The sequence below is a fragment of the Alosa pseudoharengus genome, unplaced genomic scaffold (assembly GCF_046254945.1).
Source record: "Alosa pseudoharengus isolate Yale_2024_CS ecotype anadromous, Long Island Sound unplaced genomic scaffold, YU_APseudo_1.1 YU_APseudo_1.1_scf_7, whole genome shotgun sequence".
NCBI classification, from domain to species: domain Eukaryota; kingdom Metazoa; phylum Chordata; class Actinopteri; order Clupeiformes; family Clupeidae; genus Alosa; species Alosa pseudoharengus.
In genome coordinates, this window is record NW_027468859.1 from 27,851,574 (window position 1) to 27,869,671 (window position 18,098).

At 39.3% G+C, this 18,098-nt stretch overlaps 1 protein-coding gene and 1 long non-coding RNA gene across 6 annotated transcripts; both read left to right on the forward strand.

Moving 5' to 3' along the window:
- The first annotated feature begins 265 nt into the window (after positions 1-265).
- Positions 266-3,638, forward strand: LOC143109364 (uncharacterized). Of its 2 annotated transcripts, XR_012983838.1 has the most exons (4): positions 266-586; positions 1,610-1,802; positions 2,341-2,431; positions 2,579-3,638. It is a non-coding gene; the product is annotated as an uncharacterized LOC143109364 (long non-coding RNA). The 2 variants fall into 2 exon arrangements; XR_012983837.1 differs by having other exon boundaries at positions 266-1,802.
- A 5,602-nt stretch (positions 3,639-9,240) lies between these two features.
- Positions 9,241-15,457, forward strand: max (myc associated factor X). 4 transcript variants are annotated; one of them, XM_076271717.1, is made up of 5 exons: positions 9,241-9,386; positions 9,802-9,828; positions 11,980-12,102; positions 13,287-13,410; positions 13,811-15,457. In XM_076271717.1, exons 1-5 carry the CDS (start codon positions 9,351-9,353, stop codon positions 13,987-13,989), a joined length of 489 nt encoding a protein of 162 aa, XP_076127832.1. In that variant the 5' UTR covers positions 9,241-9,350; the 3' UTR covers positions 13,990-15,457. The 4 variants fall into 4 exon arrangements, with proteins under 4 accessions (XP_076127832.1, XP_076127833.1, XP_076127834.1 ...); XM_076271718.1 differs by having other exon boundaries at positions 11,980-12,087; XM_076271719.1 differs by lacking the exon at positions 9,802-9,828.
- Positions 15,458-18,098: the final 2,641 nt, after the last annotated feature.

Genomic DNA, 18,098 nt, shown 5'->3' on the forward strand with positions numbered 1-18,098 from the left:
GTAGCCTTATACGTGTTGATTGACTTCCTTTACCAAAACAATTAGATAATCAAACTGTAATAACTAAACTGCACAATGACACAGTCTGTGAAAAAACACAATAGTGGTTCATGGTTCTATGTTTTCCACAGGTCCACAGATTCTGCCCCGGCTGTTCGCTCTGCCCACAGCTTGCCACCTACTCAAGAAAACCACATCCTTCACAACAAGTCTGCAGTACTGAAAATCATGGTTTGTACAGGAGCAGTTCACACAACAATGCACTGAAAAAAGTGATTTTGACATGTAGTAATTTTTTCTTAAATGAAACTGTATTTATATACTCAATTTGTTTGTGTTTTGCAAAAACTCATTTCAGATAAGTAATATCTGCAAGAAAAAAAGGGGTTTGCTTCAGATTTGTTTGTGTTTTACAAAAAACTAATTTCAGTTAAGTAATATCTGCAAGAAAAAAGGGTTTTGCTTCAGAGGCAGTGCTGCGCATGCGTTTATTTGGCTGCCAAAAGATGATTGTCCTCCATTTTGCAAACGGTTCCGTTGGCTTGAAGGGATCTGCACTTGAAATCTTCGCTTTTGACTTTTAACGGTAAGTGGTATATTATTAAACGTCATTTGACAGTCAGTTTACCATTACAAATTTGGAGTGTCTTTAATTGCCTTATTTGACACGATAGAGCTGTTTTCTTGAATATTTAAGAAATCGTCTAGCAAGCTAGCTAAAGTTAACTTTACCTAGCAGTTCTACTCCAATATAATGTTAACTGGGCTAACAAGTTCATCTTAAAGTTTACTTTTATTACCTCCTCGGCGTAATTGATTGAATAACTTCAAAATGAATATATACCTTAATGTTAGACAATTTAGGTCGTTGAAACTCAGTGGACCCATTAAAGTTTGTACAGTTAACATTAGCTGCTAACTGAATTGGAACACAGATCTTGCCTGAAATATGGTTGACCTTAACGTTGCTAGTTAGCTAACCGAACACGTTATGCAGCAGACCAAACACGTTTTCACCGACCCCTGTGGAGTCAACTGACACTTAACTTGAGCAATGCCGAGTTTGCAAAATACATTTGTTTGGAGACTCAGAATGCAGGCCAAGGTATGTAAAAAGGAAAGAAATAGGACGCATGTTTTGTGAGTGATTAGGTCAGGTCATAACTCGGACAATGTTGGGCAAAAGCCACATTTACGCTAGGTTTAGAAACGTGTTTATTTATTCTGTCAGTAATGGAGTACCACTATTTCATGTCATCGCCAGCGCTGAATATGCATGGTGGTGGTGGTGGCATTTCTCAAACTCAACAGCAGTGCAAGATCTGGACAGGCTGATGCTACGCACCTGTTAAGCAGATATTGCTTGAACATTTTATTTGTTCCATGGTGTTGAAATTCGAAATGTTTTCCCTTCAAGGGGACAGTCAGACCAACAAGCAGGGCTGTGTAGCTATTGTTGGTAGATTGTAAGATAATGTGTCAAATGTCAATTAAATGAAGTGTCAAAATCGTTTGATTAACTAGTACCATTTGTGTATGTATTAAATAAGTATATTTCATAAATGTATACTTTATATTTATATTATAAATGTGTTTCTATCCTCTTTAGTTACAGGTATTGAGAAATGTCCTTGCTTGATGACTGGATCAGGAAATGCTTGGGTATTCAGGCAAGCTACAGGTCAAAGATGCGTAACCTTGGATGTCCAGTGACCGCCGTTTTCCAGAAGAAGAAGGTCATAAGTTCCAGAAGAAGGTTTAAAGGACATAAAATGACCAAACATTTGAGGATTTTGCAAGGTGTAAGTTTGTATTACTATTATTGTTTACTTCTCTTACATATTACATACAATGATCACATTGGATCTGTTTCTGCTATTTGCAACTGCCATCACTTATAGTCACCCTACTCACACATTGCTCTTATGTTCCTTATTACAACATAGCGACAGATAGAGGCATTATAATTTTGTGTCTAACTATAACTGGACTCCTCAGGGTTGATACGACTACATGAGTCGTCATACATTTACCCACTCACTCATTTTCCCGTTGCTCACATTGTTCCTTCCCCAACTGGTACACTCACTTATTAGCCTGATGTCGTTATACTCAATTCCTGTCAGAATTTAAGTCTGGCGCTGCTTCGTTGGGACGTGATTATGGGGTGTGTTTCAACCAATACAGGGGAAAGAAATGCTTGCCAAATGCCTGTTTTCTGTTGCAAAGCACTCTGAACTGAATCTTCCGTATTAAAAGTGCTTTATAAATAGAGGTTATTATTATTTAGAGTATTGATTGTATTTTCACAAAATAATTAATATCCCTGTATCTGAACAGACAGAGACTGTACATCTGAGGAGGGAGGCAGCCATCAAGACCCCGTGCCTTTATTTTGGTGAAGATGATGATTCTCTCATACATGTACATGGTAAGTAACACTAACCAAGGGCATGTTGAAATTGCAATAAAAATTGCATTTTTATGCCAATTTTTAAGCCAAAAACCTTTAAGCCAGCTCCCAGCTCGTACCTTTTCTCAAGCGTCAACCTAAAGCAGCTTTTTAAATTTTGTACAGGATATCCATGGCAAGGAGGTGTCAAGAGAAAACCACCCCTTGGAACATGAGGACATCGGCATCGTTGTGGATGGAGGCATCATTTTGGAGGAACCTTGGTCTGTTGCACAAGGCTGTGCAGTGAAGCCAGAGACTTTCTAATGAGGAGACACAGCACTCAAAAAATCCTCCAATCATGTGTTGTGAACTCGGTGCTGGAGTAAGGTTGGTGTCGTGAAGCCTTGCGCACACGCATTTCTGCCAAATAGGATGCCCGATGAGTGCCAAAAAAGCATTGCATTATGGCTGCCGAGTGCAGGGACTTGCCTAAAAGGACTTTGGTGAAGCTAGGGGTCATATACACATTGAATCAATGTTGAACTCTTCAATACTATTACAAATTCATGCAAAAAGTTGTCATTCAGATGGATGGTGATAAGCTCCTACCCAAGGTTCTCAATCTTAAGAACCAAATCATTAGATGGGCAAGTGGGCCTCTTCTTTCTCTTCCCTGCTGTCTCTCTCTTTCTCTCTCTGTCTTTATCGTTCGTCCTCTCTCTCTCGGCACACTTTTACACACACACACAGTCATGATTGACTTGATTTGAAAGATTCAATAAATGGTTGTGAACCTTTCTTTCTTTCTCACTGTCTTTCTCTCATTCTTTCTTTCTCACTGTCTTTCTGTCATTCTATCTCGGCACATTTACTTACACACGCACGCACGCACACACACACACACACAATCACTCACTGGTAAGGTGTTTGGCTTTGGTCAAAGGTTCACAACCATTTATTGAATCTTTCTTTCTCTCTTTTGGTGCTCACACTCTCTCTCTTTGGCACTACTGCCTTTGCTTTGGTTTGAGAGCGGGAAAATTATTATTTTTTAGAGCAAAGGGTCACAATGTGTGTTCATATGTGTGTTTCTGTGTTGAACATTTGTTTTAATAAAGACAGTTATATCATTTCTGTTTGAGATTTAAGTTAATACTATTTAACCTGAATTTGAAGTTTAACTTAATTTTTACCAATGAAATTATATACAAATATTAAGCAAATTCAACTAAATCTATATGGCTGGATGTAGCTAAATTACATTGAGTGCAAATGGTTACCTAAAAAAAATTAAGTAATTCTTGCATTAGAGAATATTAAGCAAATTCAACTAAATCTATATGGCGGGATGTAGCTAAATTAAATTGAGTGCAAATGGTTACCTAAAAAAAATTAAGTAATTCTTGCATTAGAGAATATTAAGCAAATTCAACTAAATCTATATGGCTGGATGTAGCTAAATTAAATTGTGTGCAAATGGTTACCTAATACTAATTTTTACTCAAAATATTTGATTGGAGTTTGCTTGGCTTGATTTAGTTGTAACTACTCAATTTAGTTTAGCTTTAATTGCAAGAAAATATTAAGCAAATTCAACTAAATCTATATGGCTGGATGTAGCTAAATTAAATTGAGTGCAAATGGTTACCTAAATAAAATTAAGTAATTCTTGCATGTCATTTTTTTCAGTGTGTGCACCTTTATCCATCTGCAAACCTTTCAGTGGTCTGTTCTTGAAAAGCAGAGTTGTCTCTATCATTGTCATTCAATATCTCATTGTTCACCCCTTGATCCAAATGTGTTTCAATAAATGTCTGAAGTATTCAGTTAACAGGTTTAAGCTAATTAAGACTCCCAACTATGTGTGATAGCAAAGTCCTTCAGTCCTATATTGCCTCTGGTGCAAGCCATGACCACAACAATTTTTCAACAAGTTTGTTTGTTTGCTCTTTTTTGTATTTGGAAGCAGTCATGACAGAACAGTCAATGAAACTGAATTGAATATGAAAAGATTACCTGTGCTGGAGTAATCCTTACACTCCTTTGCTGCAGAATTTCGTACTGAATTGCACCGGTACGTCCCAAGTTATATACACGCTCAAAGGCTAATAATTATGGGAATCATAAATACTGACAGATTGCTTCAACACACTGAACTATGTACTGTAGGATAGATGTCTGATGTCTGTTATCACGGATGTCTGAACATGTGATCCCTCTTCATGCTCCAACTGTCAAAGACAGAGGAACAAATGTTGCTAAACTGATGTGCTTTGTATATATCATCAGATCATACACAGTTATGGTTATAGTTATATGTTTATGGGATTTGGCAGACGCCTTTGTCAGTTTATTGTAGATTCTGTGAGTGAACACCAAACCATGGAACTTTGCAATAGGATCCAAAGTGAGTCAGAGAGATGTTTGAAACTAGTCACTGTGAAAAAGTCAACATATTAGACCACATAAGATAACACATCTTTTGGTTCCTCTCTCACAGTTACAAACATGGGGGTAGTTTAGGTTAGCTGAGGGGTATATGTGTTTTTGGCCCCCACCGTCGACTTCAAGGCAGCGCTCCCTGAAGGGTATGCAAGGCATCAAGCAAAATTAGGTTTTGCCACTGTGTTGGTTTCCCACTGAGTTTCTGAAAACGCATGAACTTCTGAAGAATATTGCTGATATCATCTGTGCCAGTGGTGCTGTAGTTTGTTTCTCAAGTCAATTTGTTGGCTGCTTAAGCTCCCCATTTTGGCCAATAAGTTCTGAATGCCACTCAGTAGCATACAAGATGATTGTAATCACCTCAGTCTCAGTTTCACAGCCCTAAAGCATAAACGCCATCTAGTGTTGAGAGAGATGTCACACCTGATCTTGTGAGTTGTTGTAAGTGACTGGACGAAAGCCTCTGTGAGCTGAATAAATCCAATGTAAATGTCATCTTCTATAAGCTATCAATCCACATGTGTGCCCTCTGGCTTTGTAATTTACAGTTTTTCTCAATTGCTTAGATGCCCTTAATGAAACTGGGATCCACTTGATCTTGATCTTCACCTTCTTAGCAGAGCAGAAGTCATCTCTTTCAAATCATTTAACAGAGTTCTCATACAAAGACTCCTCTGGATTAACTCTGTGAAACAAATAGAAAACATGTATTCAGCTAATATATAGATATTGCTTGCAAACTACAGTTTTCTCTAATTGCTAAAACACTAAAATGACATGCACAATTATTTAAACTGACACAGAGAGCAAAACCTCTCTTCTCAAGTAACAAATTCTAACATGTTCTGCTTCACACACATTTTGCCATTCAAAATGCCACTTTTTACTAAATGCACTGAACACGGTTCACTGCAAGACACAACAATCTGACATAAAGGCACATGTTTGCCGTTTCAAAACACTGCCATTCAAAATGACACTACATGAACTAATTGGCTTATATTTGTGCATATGTTGAACTGACTTGTTTGGTGAAAAATAAAAAATAAATGTTTAAACAGCATGTGTGTATCTGCAAATATTTCTGTGCATGTGAACAATCTGAAGAATTTTCTACTATTTTAGTATTATGGCAAAGCTAGTTAATTTAGTATTAACTATTTTAGTATTATGGCAAAGCATACTAAAGATGAGAGTGCATGCTTTTCATTATGCCCAACAGTACTGTAGTTGGTTAGACACAAATTTGGTATGAATGAAGTGTACCATTTGGTGCAAAAGTTTGATTTTGATAATGCTATAGTTTTGCTTGCAGTGCTTCATTTTGCAGGATGTATGAGGTATTTTACAGTTTGGGTTTATGATTTTGTGAATTGTGTTAAGTGTTTTGATAAAACCAGATTAGTTTGCAAAATTGTGTTTTAGCTATTTAGCTGTTTTAGCTCACAATTCTTCAATTAGCAATCACTCATTATCCATAAGAGATACCATGTATGTTCTGTGTTGCTATTTGCAAGTGTGGATTTAAGGCACATTTAAAATAAGTACTGTATTGCCTATTTGGTGAAGAAAACGGTACAAAAGCTGACAAGTCTATTGTTTACTGTAGGTCTATTTAAATAAAAAAAAAAGTTGTAGTTCAATTAATTTGTCTTGTCTATGTTTACTGTAGGTCTTACATGTCAATGCAGTTACATCTTGGGAGGAATGAATACAATTAATTTTTATTAAATACATTTAGTCTTTTAACAGTTTTTCTGATACCAAACAATAAGGAAGAAATGGCATAGACATAGCAAAAATGAAGGCTGAAACCCCTAATTTTGAGAACTATATTTTGCGCTTTGTTGTCCAGTGTGTAATGACACACAGTGATTTGACTACAAGATGTGTTGTTTGAAGGCAAAATTTGCTTTTGCTGCATGTTTTAAATGTTTTGAGAGAGTAAAAGCCTTTTGCAAGCTAAATGTGTCATTTTGACCAGAGTGCTTTGTTTAGACCTGCGTGTTAATTGTTTTGAAAATGTGATATTAGAGTTGACAGAAGCATTAAAGCGATCGAGAAAAACTTTAAAGCGATCCAGAAAAACTGTAAAGTGGTGGAGGGTCAAGCACATGAGAAACCAATGTTTTTTTTCTTATTGTCATCCCATCTAAATATTACCAGTACCTACTGTATGCAGGGTCATCCCTCTAAATCTTCAAAAACTCCTGAAGTCCCAGCTCTTCAGAAAGTATCTCCTCTCAAAGCGCTACTTACAACTAGCCTTGCTAATTCTAGCACTTATCACCTGACCAGAACTGACACCTGACTCTATAAAAACAGCACTCCCTGATGCACTTTTTCTTCTACCTTTAAATTGTTTTAAATTGTTGGGAGAATTGTTTTAAAAATCTTTAATGTAATGTAATGTAAATATTTGTGTACTCTATCAATATATCAATCAATTAATCATCTCATGAGGCATGATTAGGTTAAACCTTCCAAGGATATCAATCAATCAAGCCAGCTTCCCAAGGCATGATTGGATAAGGGATTAAAAACACTGTAACTCAGTCACTGCTGGCAAACAGGAGGTGTGTGTGTGTGTGTGTGTGTGTGTGTGTGTGTGTGTGTGTGTGCGTGTGTGTGTAACTGTGAGTGTGTAATAATTGTATCCCAAATATAACTATAGCAAATAGCACAACACCAACAGTAATGGCGCTGTGTATTATCAGAGTAATATTTTCATTCTCTTTTTCATTAATTTCCCCCCCGATTTTTTTAATGCTTCTTTATTGAAAGCTATTCAGTGCTAACATTATGCTTGCAAAGACAGAATGTCCAACAAAACCATAGGCCTATAAAAACATTACTGTAACACATAGATAATAGCCTGCATCATTCAACATCATGACATATGGTGAGTAGAGGATAAAACGGAAAAGGATTGGTTTTCCATCGTTATACACAACAAATTATACTTAACTCTGTTAGAGGTTTACAGATTTATGGTCATAACGACAAAGTTGTAGCTTTTTCATTAGCTTATATTTTGCATGTTTTCCATAAAAACAAAATAATCTAATTGGGCAAAAAATGAATGTATGCATAGCTCATGCAATTTTTTGCTTCTGAATGTAAAATAGTCATCAAAATAACATGATTAGCTTTGAATTCAAGATGTAATCCCAATTTCGAGCACCATCAGAAAATGAAAGATGATGACATTATGACAATATAAATATGATGACAGGGTTGCTTTTGCTTCAAGCAAACAGCATTATTCCTGACAATCCTGTATGGTTTAGATTGACTGTTCTCTTGTATGTCTCTGATCCTGTTCTGTCTCACTCATTTTGCTGGGTGCACACACACACACACACACATAAATGTGGTCCTCTCAAGGGAATAGACATTGCACTGTTCTTGTTTGTACACATTAACTGATCCATCAGCTTTAATAATCCAGTATGTACTGTAAGCTCTTTATCTAGGACAAGATTTGGTGGGGGGAAACAGTATGGCTTTCAATCAGAGCTTCCTCACGACCTTGATCTGTAATGGTTAGGAGACAATACATCAGTGTCAGAAAACACATTGTTTGTTGTGATGGCCTTTGCATCATTTTTATAGGCTTTCCTACATCATTATGCCCTTATTCTACATTAATAACAACAAAAGATTACTAGGCCTACAGTCAATTAGTATAAGAACACGACAATAAAAAAAAAGAATACCAATAAATAATAGGCTTATCATATAATAAAATCATCGAATAATTAATTATCGAAAGGGCTTCCAAACAGGTCACAGAATTCCTCTCATGGAATGACCTCTTTGATCCTAATCAATCCAGCTGGCCACTCCACTGAAACGGCTCTGTCAGCGAAACTCCGGTCTAACAACAACCTAGGGTGTATTGCTCATTTCTGCTAAATAAACGTCAATGTAAATAATAAAATAAAAATAAAAAAAATCTCTCTTTATCTCTTTATAGGATACCTTGTTTGATTGACAGGTTTTAAATGTCATAGCCTACCAGATAATAATTAGAAGAAGTAGGCTATAAGAGTTATAGCCTACATTACAATTGAGATGGATAGAAAGCTGCACCGATATGATTGTTATAGACCCCTGCTTTTATCTTAGCCTACACGTCCACGTGTCTCATTTAAGGACTTTCTGACGTATTCTGTCTGAACTACAATTCCCAGTACAACAACATACATGTTACGTTTGTTCAGAGCGTCCACTGAACCAGAACACTGGGATTGTAGTTTTCACTTCAGTAATACTTTAATCTTCACACGGTAACTTTTCAACAATAAAAACTACAAAATCCACATGCAACCTCGACAGTCGCATAGGCGTGTCGTTTAGTGGTACATGGGCGAGTCACGTGTGGGGAGTTCGTTGATCTCGTTTCGCTTCTGCAGTGAGACTTTACCGTTCATTTGGATAAGGTTGCACCTAGCTACATGTTGTTTTCGAGTCCTTGTTTCGTTTAGATAAAGTATTCCATCGAAGGATGAGCGATAACGATGACATCGAGGTCGATAGTGACGTGAGTATCAATTTCTTTATTGGGTTATTTCTAAGTTTTCTTAGCTAGGTAGATGTGTATTCTATGGTCACCCAGAAAATGTAGCTAGCTACGTTACCCAGACAGCTAGCTAGTTCCTAGAGAAATTACGTTAGCTAGCTAACTGATGCACTGAGTTTTCGATATTCGAGTCGGAGACGGCTTGTTGGTTGATGGATACCCAGTTGGACTAGTATAGCAGCTAGTGGTAACGTTATGTTAAGGTTTTATGGTGGGAAATATTGACTGCTGTACACGACAGAATTATTTTTTAAGAATTATAAGTTTGACAGTATATTGAATTTCTCATATAGCAAGTGTAAGCAGATTACAGCTAGCAGTCTTTTTAAACAATTGTGCTAACGTGTCAATACATCTCTGTTCTGTTCTTTTACAGGAAGAATCGCCGAGATTTAACTCTGGGGTGCGTAATTAACGGAGCTATTTATCCAAAATAGACGTTTAAATATTATATTTTCAATTGTATTTGTTGTAGTTCTAGCTAACTTACAGTTAATTTCCGGGTAGGTGACGTTGATAAACATAACGTTGGCTACCCAGCTTGCAACTAAGTTTCAAGGCGGTTATGAAATCGAAAGAAATGTATCGATATATTTAGCTTTGGTGGAGGGGTTCTCTGTAATTGAAATATGTATAGAATAGACAGCCTGCTCGTTCTCCATTCGTGTTGGCCATCAGTACATCCACTTTATGATCCGACTCATCCTCGTTAGGTCAAAAGAGAGGATGTTGTGAACGTCTGAAGCTTAGGGAGATGGGGGTTTAGTTGGATATGTCGGTCGACTGTCGTCTCGGCGCTGTGTCCACTGAATCAGTCTAACGTTACTCGAACAGCAAACACAGCTAACGTTAAATTCACTCAAAAGTGTTTGTTTATGGTGAAATGGGATGGGATCGGTCATATTGTCAGGACTTACTCGTTACTGTTTGTCAGGAGGGTTACGATTTTCGCTAAACCGATAGTTAACATACCAGCGCTACAAACCACACCAAAAGCAGTGGATATTGCGCGGATCCGATGCTGCTAGCTTGGTCGGTGAGCTTCGAATGACTTAACGTGCTGCACGCAGGATGACCGCGACTTATATTTATCCTCGTGTCACACATTTATCATATTCTTTCAACACCGAATCTCAATTAAAACAAATAGTGATATGTTGTTAAATGTTACTAGCGGCGATTTGCAATATAGTAAAAATATAGCAATAATAATAGACCAACACGCGAGCTTGAGGGCAGCTTATAGTAGTGACGTATCTGTTGTGGGGAGGAAAAACAGAGCTGTCCGATATGGTCGAGCTGCATGGAAATAACTCAATGTGGTCATCACTGAGAGACATTGCAGAAACGTTTTTCCCCGTAATAAACGTTGTTGCATAACATGTAATCGTTGGAAATCAAAGTGTGTTTAACACTTGTATTAGATTATGCTTTTTTATTTATTTATTTTTTTAAAAACAATCTTTAAAAACCACATATGCCAACTAATGTTCTTCATTTCATGCATATGCAATGAATGAACGATTGACTGACTTTGCCTAAGTCAACACCCTTCCTTGTACCTTGAAATGGTCATAATGAATGTAGTTTGAAGGTGTTCAGAGGTGACTGAGTTAAATTAAGTATCCTGAAATATCTTGGGATATCCCCTCTCTGCTTTGTGACTGGTTTGTCTTCCCCCCTCAAGAGATAACATCTTGTGCCAGCACCAACTGCCTAGTCCGTCAGAGATTCATATTCTTTTGGGGGTGTTGGCTTTGCTAGAGTAGCCTATGTGTTTACATCCCTCCCCAAACATCCAGACATCCGTCTACACAAAACCTAACCATTCTCATGCATTGAAGCACGTCTGTTTTTCCAGGTCGCTTTTAAAGTTTTATTTAGTTTGCTTTAGAGGAGTCCACCAAAGTAGCACGTGCCTTTAATACCAGTCACATGTTTGTTTATGACTGATCTGGATTTGCTGTGGTATTGAGCAATGGCTGTGTGGGGTAGTCTTGCAATGAGACCGTCTGTCCCAAAGACAAGTGCCCTGTTAATCAACTTGTCTCTTACTCATGCACAAGGTGTCCAAAGCACTGTTGGGGATTGTCTCTAGTGAGCTGGAAAAAAATTGATGCTTGTTCCTCCTTAATTAAGAACGTATGATCTGTTTAATAAATTACATATTTGTAACAATCAGTTTAGGCTGCCATTGAAGTAAAGGACAAAGGCACTTTTTTCTGTGTCTGGCTTGCTGGCTGACTCAACCAGAGCTGGTTTGACCACAGAGGGCCAAGCCCCTGGGCTGCTTGGAGGCATTTGGCTGATCACTTTCAGACCTCCTCCATTAATAGGTTAGGGAAAAAATGTTTTGCTCAGGGATTCTGTTAGTTTACCCAAACTCTATTCAATGCGTCGTCACCACCGTGTCGACAATCCGCTCCCAACCCGACCCCCTACCCCTCTTTGGCGCAGACTGGATGAGAGGGCCTGGCGTGCGTGTGTGTGTGTGTGTGTGTGTGTGTCTCGTGGGCCTTTGGCTGAATGCATGTGTGGTTCTCTGTCGTTGCAGGCAGACAAACGGGCACATCACAATGCGCTGGAACGCAAGCGCAGGGACCACATCAAAGACAGTTTTCACAGCCTGCGCGATTCCGTCCCTGCCTTGCAAGGGGAAAAGGTTGGTAAACCTTCGGTAAAAAAAAATCCTTTTTTCATCTTTTTTTATTCTATTTATGCATCACTAAAGCTTATGTGTTTTACCAGATGTGGGGGCAAGTGTATGTGTAAAATTAGTGTTGGAAGTTGTGAATTGGGGAAGTAAAGGGGGGAGAGGTTATTGTAGAGCTGATAACAAAGTCTATTTGCTTTCAGGAACACCTGTCCTCATGTCCAGTTAGTTTGCATTGGAAATGTTGATGATTGTTTATGAAAGATGGTGGTGTCTGTGGAAACTTTGTAATGGGGGTCATGTAGTTGAGAATGGTTGGTATTGTATTTGTAATGGGGGTCATGTCGTTGAGAATGGTTGGTATTGTATTTGTAATGGGGGTCATGTTGTTGGGAATGGTTGGTATTGTATTTGTAATGGGGGTCATGTCGTTGAGAATGGTTGTTATTGTATGTTTAGAGAGGCGAGGAGTGATCCTTTAGCCAGAAACAATCAACCTGGAGTAAATCATGGTCTCGTGCCAGAACGTAATTACAAGACATTTGTTGCTCCTTCCTGTTTTGAAGCTCTTGGCTTGAGGGAGTTTGAACAGACTGTAAGCCCAAACAGATAGCCATCAGGGCTTTACAGCACACAAGTAAATAAACTTGAAAACCATGATTGGAGTGAGTGATAAGTGAGTCAGTCAGTCAAAACAAAACAGTGCCTTTCTGTGCATGTGCTTCTGGTGCATGATTGAAACGTTTGTACAATTGGACATTGCCTGTTGGTCTACTATGGCAGTTCATTCACTATTTTGACTACTCAGATCTTACTTGGCAAGAATCATCTTTGTGACCCTATTCATAGACTTATCTACGTCCTGTTTTCACGAATAATGTAACAGCTGCATCGATAAATGAATGTGCGTACGTAAGCGAATCCTCCTGACTCACTTCAATGAATCACTTCAGTGTGGTGAACAGGGAGAATGATAACGGAAGGTTATGACGTTCAAACTATCTTAGGAAGATGTGGAACACTGTATAGCCATCTGAAGACAGTTGTGTATGAGTTTGTTCCCCACATTTGGCCCTCTCCTTGCAGTGCACTAGCCAGTGTTGGTAGTGTGTTGAGGAGCAGTGTAGCGATGTAGCGTTGTAGCCATGTATCGTGTTGTTTTTGTTTTTAGTTCGTTGACTTGTTGTTGATGGTAATCTATCAAATAGGCATCTCGAGCTCAGATCCTAGACAAAGCCACAGAGTACATCCAGTACATGAGGCGGAAAAACCACACACACCAGCAGGATATTGACGACCTCAAGAGACAGAACGCCTTGTTGGAGCAGCAAGGTGAGTTCCTATGCGAGGAGGACTTTGGCACAGGTGGGGTTCCCCATGAGCTCTGCCCATCCCGGTTCTCTGTTCCATACAGAGTTTCTTACTATGTTTCTCATCTTCTAAGGAATTGTAGTAATCCCTTAATATGCAGATATTTCTGTCATACAGTGAACATTCCTGCTATAATTGGGATAGATGCTGAACAACCTTACACCAAGTCCTTTTTAGACAGACACATTTTAACATGTGGCCTTTTGTATCATGATTTTCAATCATTTAACAACACTGTACAATACTCTTCTCCTACTCATTTCTTCCTAATCTCCCCATCTCCCCTCTTTCAATCACTCCTCCCATCCTCCCTCTCTCTCTCTCTCTCTCCCTCCCTCTCTCTCTCTCCCTGGCCCTGCAGTCCGTGCACTGGAGAAGGTGAAGGGGCTGCAGGGCAGCTACAATTCATCGGACGGCAGCCGCTACACCAACGCCAAGGGCAGCACCGTGTCCGCGTTCGACGGCGGCTCTGGGTCCAGCTCCGAGTCCGAGCCTGAGGAGCCGCCCACGCGAAAGAAGCTCCGCGCCGAGGCCAGCTAAAGACCCCTCACATCCAGTGAGTGGAGGAGGAGGAGGGGGTAAAATGGCCCCTATTGCTTTCTTCAGCCCCCGTCAAATCCACCCCCACCCCCCCAGACTCTCCACTCCGCTTCCCAGCTCTGTCCATCCCTCTCCGGTCACCCCCCCCCCCCCCCCCCAAAAAAAAAAAATCTTACTCCAGAAGAGGGGGCAAAAAAGCCAGCCTACAGGAGGACGACATCTTCGCCATTTTAATTTCTCTGAAGAAAGGAAATGAGTTTCGTGTAACTTCCTGTTTTGTTTTCGTTTGAGTTTGGTCACCTCCTCCCCCTTTTCATCGGCTCTGTCTGAGCCCCCACTCCCAGCAGCGGCGTCTTGGCAACAACAAACAGGACTGTCCAGATTGCCGGATGAGGCAGCTTCGTTTCTTACGGACCCCATGCATCTTTTTTGCCTTTTTGATTTCTCCTTCCTTCCTTAAAAATCTGCTCCCATTAACCTCCACGTGGAGTCCGGAGGAGCTGGGGAGAGACGTGTATCTCCAAGCACTGCGAGGGGATAAAAAAAAAATTAACTTTCGTTTACGCGTCATCCCTTTTTGTTTTGTTTCCTGTTTTGGTAATCTTAAAAGAACCTGTTAAGAACGACACACACAGCCCACTACAAACTGTCACCCAGGAGCAGTTTACCTTAGAAACAAACAACAAAGATAAATGGAATATTTTTTTCCACAAAAGAATGTGATTCTACATAGCAGCAATGATTGACCTGTAAGCAAGCTCACCTCAGTATTCTCCAAAATGGTTGAACACGTTTGTTAATGGATAAAGAAAAGTGAAATTCCTTTTATTTTGAAATTGATGTCATGGAGTAGAGACATTTTTCCCAAACTTGTGCTTTTGTCCATTTAGCTTGATGTAGAGAATGAATTTAGATGGCTTATTTCAGTTTAGATTTAAGGGTTTTGTAATTGAAAAAAAAAAAAAAAATTTGGATTACTTTCAAAGCCTCTGAATATGTTGTACAATTTGTATTGGTCACGCATACTTGGGAACACTGCTGGTGTGCTAGATGTACTTCTCTCGTGTTATGAAAAACGTAGAATGTCAAGTCACATTTTTTTGATTGAGGTAAAAAAAAAGGAATGGTAGCTGTTGTGTTTTTGCTTTACAAGGTAAACTTTTAAATGTTGCGGGTTTAAATTTAAGGGGTTTAAAGAACCTCCCCCATAAAAGCATTTTGCCTGTTGGAGGTGTGAGCGTGTGTGTGTGTGCGCGCGTGTCTTGAGTGTATGTATGTATGTATCTTTTACCATTTGTGTTTTTTTTCCATTTAGGACATTTAGAGTATACTAAATAGGTATTTTGTTTGTTTAATTCCATTCCATGGAAACTACAGGTATGTTGTACATACTGCCAACAACTGTCTTGCAAGTTGAGGCCTACCTTTACTATGAGACTATAAATAAAAAAAAAAACTATTTTATCCTTTACAAGTGGTCCATGACTTGTGGTTTATTGAAAGCATAATATCTAATGTTTGAGGAAAAACACAAGCTTCAACAAATTTCAATGGGAAGCATCCCATTGACACCCATTTCCAATCGTCCCGCTATATGACTTCCCGATGACTAACGAGCAGTGAAATTTAACTTGGAAATTGGTGCATTAAACTCTAACCAAATTGTTTCAGAAGTGCAGGAAACACATCTTTAATGTAAACAAAGGTTTTAAATGCAGTTGTTTACTCAATTCCAGAGAAAATACACATTCTTGGGTTTTTGGGGATTCAGAAACAGACGTCAGTGGGATCCTTTCCAGACTGACCTGCAGAGCACTGTCAGGGTTCAAAACACTGGATTTAAAGGTTGTATCAGCCATTTCAGGCCCAAACATAAATGATCACATTCATTTAATCTTTCCTAACGATCCGCTAGCTGTCTGCCCCATACGTAGGCGGTCAAAAACGCGTCTCTGTAGGCACCCTAGGCTGACATCTGTACAAACAAAAAAAGTACCAACAAGGGTTGGCAACCCACTCAAAAGCAAAATAAAGTGTTTCAACCAATAACTGACAAGATGCACGTTTAGGAGAGTTTTAATTGCACGGGAGGGAGGGGGGAGAGTAGCGAACTAGCTCTGTTTTGTTTGAACATCAACAGAAGTGACGTATCCCCGCTATCGCTGATACAACCTTTAATCTAAAATCTTGGTTTATGGTGAATGGGGGCACTAGCATGGAAGCTAACAACAGTTACTGGCACTGCATGCCAACTGGGACACACTGCACTGTTCTGAAATCCACAACCTCCATTGCAGGAAGCATACCGGTCAAGGGATCTATATAACACATTATCCTTTCAAGCCCTCCATCCTATTAAATGGGCTTTCAGAAGCTGCTTTCAGACATGTCCTCCACAGTATACACGGATCTTTGTCAAGCGAAGGTCCGACCCTTCAGGTGATTCAGATATGCTAAGATGCGCAACTGATGTACGTGAACAGCATTTCTGTGTGGTTGAACACACACATGAACAGAATCTCTGCATGTTCTTCGCTTTGTTCAGACATGAGCTCATTTACATAATGTCCTTTGGAAATACTAGCAGGGGAGTAGTGTAAGAGCCGGCTAAGTTCTGAGTTCCAAATGTCCGGTTATGTCAGGGTACCCGCGGACATTTCATTTTCCTAAATTAAGGCCTTAAAAAGTATTGAATTTCACCTCAAAGTCTGGAATTTTTTCACGGAGGTCTTAATTTTTTTAATGATCAGTAGATTTAGTCTAATATCCTCACGTAGCGTAAATCACAAGGATTAAAGTTCTCCGTCGTACGACGGATTTCCGTCAATTTGATTTTAGAAATGTCATATTTGAGATTGATGCAGATCCGGCAAGAAAAAAAATAGGAGGGGGGGGGGGGTCTATCACCTTTTCTTTTCCTTTTTTTAAGGCAACTACAAATATTAGGTCCGATGAATGAATGTGTGTGATGGTAAATGTTTAAAGACCTAGGCCTAATAGTGTTCTTGAGAACTTTCTGTGTCTCAGAGATCTCTCAAGAAGATACGTCAGCCATGAGTTTCGCTTTGTTTATGTTGTAGCCTACACGCTTGTCTCATTGGCCTGGGGCGGTTGCTTAAAAAAAAAAGAACACGTCTGGAGGACGGTCTAAAAGTTGGATTATAGTGACACAATTGAGACAGCTGATGAGGTTGCCCAATCCGTTTTTTTTGATAGGCCTATGCTATTGTGAGCTCTATGTGCGAATTCGGAGGCTGTGTTCTTTCCATGCATCAATGTAGACAATTTCTTACTATCGGGAACTCTTGTCAGGGGAGGTCATTCATTTTGGGTGTCACCTATGACTTGAACAGATAGCCTGCTATGCCACCCGATGTACTATTATTGTTACAGTTTTTAATCAATGCAACTAACATTATGTGTAAAGCGACGCAATATAAACCGTAGCCTATGCCTCCCGTCTGTTATGACATGTACAACAATGTTTTTCACAATTTGCGACGGAAGGTTTTGACTGAGCGTGTTAACAGTTCGCGACATTATTATTTTATGTTGAGTAAGGGGGTCAGTCGTGTTTATGGCGCACAGACAGCCTTGTAGCCTGCTTAGGCCTCACTTTTAACGACAGTAGTAGCGTATGTTGACAAAAAATAACCATGCAATTAAAAAAGTCAACTTAAAACTTTGCTATTATTAATGTATAGCACAAAACCATAACCAGTAGGCCTACCACAACCTCGCATATTAGCGTCATGATTTGTGTACGTTTATCTATGGCTGATCGTTTTTGCGCTAAGTAGGCTACGCATGTTCTTTCATAGCGCAACATGACCTGTCCCTCACCATATCGCAACCTCTTGTCAACCTTATACAATCTGTTGCTGAAGACAAAAGCGCCCTCTCCAGATTGTCGTTATCAGATGCGCTGACCTCCTGCATGAGCACACACAGTATTGCTGCTCATTGGAAAACTGAGTTGTCTGTCAAACTCAAAATTACCATGTTTTCATTAAATGCGGATGAGGCAACAAATGGAAATATGAACAATATCTAGACTGTTCTGATTCGTTACTTTGATGAGGAAATGTGAAGTCTTGCAAACTTGATTT